The sequence below is a fragment of the Tupaia chinensis genome, unplaced genomic scaffold, assembly GCF_000334495.1.
Source record: "Tupaia chinensis unplaced genomic scaffold, TupChi_1.0 Scaffold000332_1, whole genome shotgun sequence".
In the NCBI taxonomy this organism is placed as follows: Eukaryota; Metazoa; Chordata; class Mammalia; order Scandentia; family Tupaiidae; genus Tupaia; species Tupaia belangeri.
Genome location: NW_006159826.1, coordinates 2,042,569 through 2,050,804, shown reverse-complemented (window position 1 = coordinate 2,050,804; position 8,236 = coordinate 2,042,569). Strand labels below are relative to the sequence as shown.

Sequence of the window (8,236 nt, the reverse complement as noted above, 5' to 3'; positions counted from 1 at the left end):
GGGAAGGACAAGGAGAGGCCGAGGGACAGGGACAGAGAGCGCGATCGGGACAAGGGGAGGGACAGGGACAGACGGAGAGCGAAAGACACGGAGCACTCCAGGGACCCTGACAAGGAAAAGAGCAGAGAGCATGATAAACTGGAGAAAAAGGTAAAATCTTATGTGAAAACTTCTTCCAATGTAAAAATGAATTGCGGTGTTCTCAAAAATGTTTGTTATAATGTAATTAGAAAATGCGTGCAATTAGGAAGCGTATTGTTTTGTTTGAAATGCCAGTTTAAAATTACGACGATCTTGAATTCCAGTAGGAACTCAGAGCTGCTAGTTTCTCACAGGGGGTGGTGGTAGTCTTCTCTGTCACTCTAACGGCAGTCTGCGGCTCGGCCACTGGTTAGGCACAGTGTCAGAAGCTTTCAGCCAGGCCGTGTTTCATGTCCAGGGAGACTCCTGCTGCGACAGAAGTTCCGTAAGAACATAAGCTGTGTTGGTCACATGTGGCTTCTTTTTTTTTTTTTTTAAATTTTTTTTTTTTGGAGAGATTTTCACTGTAGGGCGCGTGCGCTCGCCAGACAGACAGAGAGAGACATAGAGACAGAAAGCGAGAAATCACCCCCCAGGGGGGATGGTCACGCCGCAATCCCTTCTCCTCCATTCTCCTCTCGGGATCTTGGGCACGCACGCACACGCGCCCGGCGTGAGTTTTAAGCCACCGGGTCCGGGACGTGAACCGCGGTCGACTACGTGGGAGTCCAGCGACATAGCCATTACGCTAACTGCTGGTTCCCTTTTTTTAAGGTTTTTGTCATAGGACACATGTGCTTGCCAGAGAGAGAGACAATGAGAGGGAAAGTGATAAACCTCCCTTCTGGGGTGGGGGGTGGCCATGCCACAATCCCTTCTCTAGTCTCCTCATGGGATTTTGGGCACATGTGCACACTCTCTGGTATGCTTTTCTTTCTTTTTGTTTTTTGGAGAAGTTTTTGCTATAGGGCACGTGCGCTCGCCAGAAAGAGAGAGAGAGAGAGACAGAAAGTGAGAAATCACCCCCAGGGGGGATGGCCATGCAACAATCCCTTCTCCTCCATTCTCTTCTTGGGATCTTGGGGACGCACGCACACGTACCCGGCATGAGTTTAAGCCACTGAGTCTGGGAATCGAACAGCAGTTGACTACATGGGAGTCCAGAGACATAGCCATTACGCTAACTGCTGGTCCCGGCTCGTGTGATTTTCAAGCTGCCTTGTCTGGGACTTGAGCCACAGTTGGCCAGGTGGGAGTCCAGTGCCATAGCCACTGCACCACCTGCTGGCCCTTGGGTTCATTGTTGGTTTTCACAGCACAGAAGTGGTGCAGGGATGGATGGAGAGTCTTGGCAAGGGATGGAGGACATTCCCTCAGGAAATGCTGGACGGACTGGCAGTGCAGTGGTGTGGAGGGTCTCTGGAGCGTTGTCTGGAGTGGCGGAAGGCGACTTGGAGGAAGACGGGAGTCAGGGCAGGCTCGCTCTTTGGGGGGTTCGGCGGGTCCCTGCCAGGCGTGGAGAAAGCACCGTCTGTCGGTTTGAGCCGCTTCCCCAGGTCCCCTCATGGCTGGCAGCTCTGCCTCGCTGTGTGTGCGCGTGCGTGTGCGTGCGTGTTTGGGTGTTCCCGGAGACCTGGGAGGAGCCTGCCCCGCTGTGGTGGGTGCTGTGTACAGGCCGTTGTGATGGAGTGCGTGGTGTCTCCCGGAGCCTGGACGGTGGGCTGTAGGTCACTTTCAGAGTAAGACTCAATTACCGTAACCCTTGTTGCATGGAAATTTCAGGTACCTGTAGGGTTGCCATGAAATCCTGTTGACTCGAGTGTGTCCTCTGAATCTGCGGGTTAGGCTGGGCCGCTCGTGCTTGGCAGGGCCGTTTCCCAGATGCCCACTCTTGCGGAAATGTCATATCCTGAGTGTCCTGGGAAGATGGTGGGAAGGGTCTGGGACAGCTGCCGGCTGCTGGGAAGGAGGATGCAGGGGTTTGGGAAGGGTCAGGGCCTGCCCAGGTGGGGCTGGGCAGTGAGGGGCCCGGCCTAGCTGGCCCCATGGGCCTTCCACCCTTGGTGTCACCTTGTCTCACAGCGTAGCTGTCTGGAGCAGGGCCTGGGTGCCGCAGGACTGACCCGCGGGCGTCCTGTGAGCTGCCCCTGCTGCGGATGGCAGGGCTAGCCCGTTTGCAGTCTGCGGTGCAGTGAGAAGGGGCGCCTGTCCGAGGGACCAGGTTGCGTTAGTGAGTGACTTCTATGTTCCATTGGGAATAATGTCCATGTTTTACTATTTAAAATATCATTTTTCCCCTCGTGCGGGTATTCTGGAGTGAGAATATTTGTCATAAAAACCTGGGTTCCTTGGTAACCCCATAGCCTAATGGTTAAGGGAGTCGGATCCCACATGGCTGCCCACAGTTCGAGTCCACGTGTCCGTGTCCGTGTGCGTGTGTGTGCATGCCCCAGGTCCTGGCAGGGCAGAGAAGTGGAAGGTGCCCCAGGTCCCGGCAGGGCAGAGAAGTGGAGGGTACCCCAGGTCCCGGCAGGGCAGAGAAGTGGAGGGTGCCCCAGATCCTGGCAGGGCAGAGAAGTGTGGGGAAGGGATGACGGCACGACCCTGCTGCTTTCGGGGCCCCTGTCTCTGGTGAGCGCACGCGCCCTCTGGCAGTTAAGAAAAGCCGCCCCTTCGTGCAGCTCCTATGTCTCCGGCTTGCTATTGGATGGTGGCAAATAAAATAGTTTATGTTCTTTTAGGCGTTGTCGTCATAGGTTTTTAGATATTACAGACTTAAATAATTGTAAAGATTGATCCAAAAAACGATTTTTTTATTTATAGCCAGCAAGCTCAGGGGAGATGTCTAAAAAGTTGGCAGATGGATCTTTTAAAGACTTCAAAGCTGAAACAGAGGTAAGCTTTAAAATATAAGGTGAGCAGTGTGTTCATGTTGGGGAATTCATCTCGTAAGCTGTGGTGGTATGCAGTGATTGTATAAAATAAAAATAGATAAGGGTAAGAGAAGCAAACTCGGAATTGCCTTGAAATAGCGAGTATTGGTCTTCTGGTTGTGGGCAGAGAGGGTGGTCTGGTTGACATGTAATAGGGCCATTGTCATTTCAACGTGAGAGTAATGATTTATCAGTACACAGCTTGCCTCCTGGCCGGATAGATGGAGAATGCTATTCTCGGGGTTCCACGGGAGACCTGGGTGTTTTTGAGCTTTATTTGCTAAGCGTGAGGTTCAGTGTAAAGGGATCTGGTCGTCCTTGTGGGAGAGGGTGGAGGTGCTATTAGGGCGAGTCTGGGAGAGGATAAAGCCACCAGGCAGACAGAAGGGGAGGAGGGCCGCTGGAGGAACCCCTCCTAGCTCTGCTCAGCCTGCGTGAGACCCCATAGCTGAACCTCTCTACCTCACCAGGCACCCTGTGCGTAGCCGCAGCCTCCTCATAGCGGCCACCGAGGGCGTGGGCCAGCGTGCCCATCCAGGTGGCACTTCAGGGTGCGGCAGTGTTCAGGCAGGTGCCCAGAGGGCAGGTGGGAGGTGGATTAGGACACCATCAAGGCCTCCGAGGCACCGGACCTTTCCAGGGCCGCAGAGAGAGCTGGGCTGTAAACCAAGTGAAGGGAGGGGAGGAGCGGGCCTGGTGCGCATGCCCCCAGGGCGGGTGCTGGTCTGGTCCTGCTGGTTTCCCTCTGAAAGCCTGCGGGCACTGTTGTGTTTCACACTGTTTTTCCTTAAGCAGAGCTTGAGGAATGAATTTGCTGAAGATATTGCCATGTAATAAATCAACTAATTTTATTTTTATTCTTTTTAAGACCGAGATCTCCACCAGAGTGTCCAGGTCATCAGTGACAAAAACATCAAAACAGCGATCCAAAAGTTCCGTGGAAGGTACTGCACAGCCTACTGCATACCTGCTGGAGCTGGAGCTGGGTCTGGGTCTCTGCCATCCCCGTGTCTAGAGGGAAGGAGCTCCTTTGGCTGGAAAATGGCTCTGGCTCTGGGGGTGAGCAGACTGTGTGGAAGTTATGGAGCTTTGTGGCCCTTACACACACGAGTGCACACACAAGTGTGTGAGCTCACACCACCAGGGCCAGAGCCGCCCCTTTGGGCTGGAGATCTGGGTTAGAGTCTAAATGGTGGGATTGAATTTGCATCTTGCAGAGATGCTCCTCGGCCCTCCGCGTTTCCCCTCGCTGACTTGCGTTGTGGGCTGCAGGCTGGACATGGGAGCTACGTAAAGGCAGCCGGCATCGTTGTTGGGAACTGTGTGATGGGCAGCAGCTCACAGGCTGGGCCTGGGTTTGCCCCAGGATAGGATCTCACTGCAACAGACCAGCGGCTCAGATGGTATCATGCCCTGGCAGGGGTCTGTCATGCCGCATTGAGCCTCATTCGCCCAGACATTTGGCATTTAATGACAAGGAAGCTTCCTGAGGGGTGTGCTGTCAGGCGGTTTTGTTGTGGAAATCACAGCGTGCACTTACAAACCTGGGTAGTGTAGGCGGTGCACACCTAGGCTGCGAGGGGTGGTCTGTGGTGACCCTAGGGGACTGCTGTGCGTGTGGCACTGTCGGGTGGGTGGCAGGCATCATTGACGTACAAAGGCACTTTTTCAGCCACAGGTTCTGAAAAGTCAGGCTTTGGGGGACCAGCAGTTAGCGTAATGGCTATGTCGTTGAACTCCCACGTAGTCGACCATGGTTCACGTCCCGGACCTGGTGGCTTAAAACTCACGCCGGGCGCCTGTGCATGTGTGCCCAAGATCCCAAGAGGAGCATGGAGGAGAAGGGATTGCGGTGTGGCCATCCCCCTGGGGGGTGATTTCTCGCTTTCTGTCTCTCTGTCTCTCTCTGTCTGTCTGGCGAGTGCACGCGCCCTATATCAAAAACCTCTCCAAAACAAAAACATCAAAACAGCGATCCAAAAGTTCCGTGGAAGGTACTGCACAGCCTACTGCATACCTGCTGGAGCTGGGTCTGGGTCTCTGCCATCCCCGTGTCTAGAGGGAAGGAGCTCCTTTGGCTGGAAAATGGCTCTGGCTCTGGGGGTGAGCAGACTGTGTGGAAGTTATGGAGCTTTGTGGCCCTTACACACACGAGTGCACACACAAGTGTGTGAGCTCACACCACCAGGGCCAGAGCCGCCCCTTTGGGCTGGAGATCTGGGTTAGAGTCTAAATGGTGGGATTGAATTTGCATCTTGCAGAGATGCTCCTCGGCCCTCCGCGTTTCCCCTCGCTGACTTGCGTTGTGGGCTGCAGGCTGGACATGGGAGCTACGTAAAGGCAGCCGGCATCGTTGTTGGGAACTGTGTGATGGGCAGCAGCTCACAGGCCGGGCCTGGGTTTGCCCCAGGATAGGATCTCACTGCAACAGACCAGCGGCTCAGATGGTATCATGCCCTGGCAGGGGTCTGTCATGCCGCATTGAGCCTCATTCGCCCAGACATTTGGCATTTAATGACAAGGAAGCTTCCTGAGGGGTGTGCTGTCAGGCGGTTTTGTTGTGGAAATCACAGCGTGCACTTACAAACCTGGGTAGTGTAGGCGGTGCACACCTAGGCTGCGAGGGGTGGTCTGTGGTGACCCTAGGGGACTGCTGTGCGTGTGGCACTGTCGGGTGGGTGGCAGGCATCATTGACGTACAAAGGCACTTTTTCAGCCACAGGTTCTGAAAAGTCAGGCTTTGGGGGACCAGCAGTTAGCGTAATGGCTATGTCGTTGAACTCCCACGTAGTCGACCATGGTTCACGTCCCGGACCTGGTGGCTTAAAACTCACGCCGGGCGCCTGTGCATGTGTGCCCAAGATCCCAAGAGGAGCATGGAGGAGAAGGGATTGCGGTGTGGCCATCCCCCTGGGGGGTGATTTCTCGCTTTCTGTCTCTCTGTCTCTCTCTGTCTGTCTGGCGAGTGCACGCGCCCTATATCAAATACCTCTCCAAAAAAAAAAAAAAAGGCTTTTCCTAGGTTGTGTAAGTTAAAAGAAGTGTGGCAGGAACGTTACAGTGGGAATTTTTCATTTAGAAATGAAAATTGGGTGGTAATTTCCACTCTTTCACAATAATAAATCATGCCTTTTTTCCCTTTTCTTTTTTTGAGAGATTTTGCTATAGGCCACATGCACTTGCCCAAGAGACAGAAGGACAGAAAGCAAGAAATCACACCCCCAGGGGAGATGGCCAGACTGCAGTCCCTTCTCCATTCCCCTCAGGATTTTGGGCATGCACACACACACGCTTGGAGTGTTTTAAGCTGCCAGGTCTGGGATTGAACTGTGGTTGACCATGTGGGAGTCCAGCACCTGCTGGCTCCAATAAGTAATTCTTCTATAAAAAATAAAATTGTGGGGAGGCTAGCACTATAGCATAGCAGTTAAACCCTGTGTGTAGGGAGCTCAACCCACATGACCAACTGCAGTTCAAATCCCAGATCCAGTAGCTTGAAAAACATATCAGGCCGGGACCAGCAGATGGTGTAGTGGCTATGTCACTAGACTCCCATGTTGTTGACCGCAGTTTGGTCCTGGACCCAGTGGCTTAAACTCTGGGTGTGTGTGTGCGTGCCCAAGATCCCGAGAGGAGAATGGAGGAGAAGGGATTGTGATGTGGCAATTCCCCAGGGGGGGATTCTTCACTTTCTGTCTCTCTGTCTTTCTGGCGAGCGCACATGCCCTATTGCAAAAACCTCTCCCCTTCCCCCTCCCCCCCCAAATAAAACATACCAGGTCAGACGATGTGTCTAGAATTCTGACAGGTGTAGGAGAAAGGATGTGGCCATGCCCCATGGGGGTGCGTTTTTGTGCTCTCTCTTCCCCTGTCTTTGATGAGTACACATACCCTCTGGCAAAAGAAAAATAATTTTTAGGTTAGTTTATTTCTTCTGAGAGAGAGAGAGAGAGAGAGGGGGGTACAGGCATCCCCAACAGGGTCTTCTGCCATGACCCACCCCCAGACTCCGCTGGCCCAGACCACGGCATGGCCTGAGCCACAGCCTGCCTTAGGTGGCGCTGGCCAGCAGCTGTTCTGGGTGGGATCTGGGCTGTGGGCACCCGGGCCCGGAGGCGCAGGGTGTCAGCCTCAGCGGGCCTTCTCCGCGCCCTCTACCCCGCATCCTCTCCGGTACACTGAAGGCTTGCAGACTTGGATTGCTGAGCAACACGAGCTTAGTGACCAGGAAGGTGTCTGCCCCCGTGCATCGCGAGCCCTCACTGCTCGTCTGGCTGGTCTGGCCTCTCGTCTGTCTGGTTCCATGTCCCTCCGTCTTGAGGCTCGGTGGTGTTCTCGCTCACTTCCTGCACGCTGTGTCGTCTGCCACTTTGGAAGGTGTTACGTAGTTTTCAGTTCATTTTTACGCATTATTTTCATTTAATTTTTGATTTGCCTGAGTGTTTAATTTTTATGTACCACTTGAAGCTGTAAATCTTTTAATTTGCTGGGGGTGGGGATGCTATGCAATTCCCAGAAAAACAGAGAAGGGGATGGGAGAAGGCGCCCCCGAAGGGGGCATGATCACACCTCAGTCCCTTCTCCTCCTCTACCTTGTCAGGATTTTGAGCACGCATGCACACACATCCGACATGGTTTTCAAGCCGCTGGGTCCCAGATTTGAACTGTGTTGTCTGGCATGTGGGTGTGGGATCCAATTCCCTTAACCACTAGGCTTCCAAGCCAGCTCCAAACTGCTTGTCTTTTTTTGGGTAATTTGTCCAAATGTTTGAGCAATGATGATTTGTATGTTATCACTTCTTACATATTGACATTTCTAGTTCTCTCACTTCAGTTCACGGTGTGAGGTGTGTCTCGGAACATGCTTTGTCAGAACAGTTCTCCAGCTGTCCAGGGTCATCGTGTCCATCCCTCGTGTTCTGTGACGGCTTCTGCGGTGTGGGTCATTGCTGCTGTTAAGCTTCCACTGCGATCTGTTCCGCTACTGGTATCCTATCTTGTCATTTTCAAAAAAAATTTTAAGCCGTTTTGTTTGCTTATTTTTCCAAATGAATTTTAAAATCGCGTCATGACCCCAAGAATCGCACTTTCCAGCCAGCTTCTCAGGATCTCCTTGGGCTTGTGTTGAACTCGGTGTTGAACTTTGGTGAACTCGGGAGACTAGCTGCGGGTTAGTGAGGAGTCGTGCCGTGGTGCGTGTGTGCGCCTGGTGCGTCTGTGGGCCGAGGGGATCGCCCGGGGGTCTCTCCTGCTTCTGGTTATTTTGGAAGTGGTATCTTTCC

General features: G+C 53.3%; 1 protein-coding gene across 1 annotated transcript in view; it reads left to right on the top strand.

Annotated features, from left to right (window-relative positions):
* The window catches only part of IFT54 (intraflagellar transport 54), a gene marked incomplete at its 5' end in the record, with an annotated part of 59,656 nt that overhangs the window by 10,240 nt on the left and 41,180 nt on the right, over positions 1-8,236 (top strand). The window contains 3 exon segments of the mRNA XM_027773216.1: positions 1-150; positions 2,845-2,916; positions 3,823-3,898. Of these exon segments, the coding sequence (XP_027629017.1) occupies positions 1-150; positions 2,845-2,916; positions 3,823-3,898 (298 nt within the window).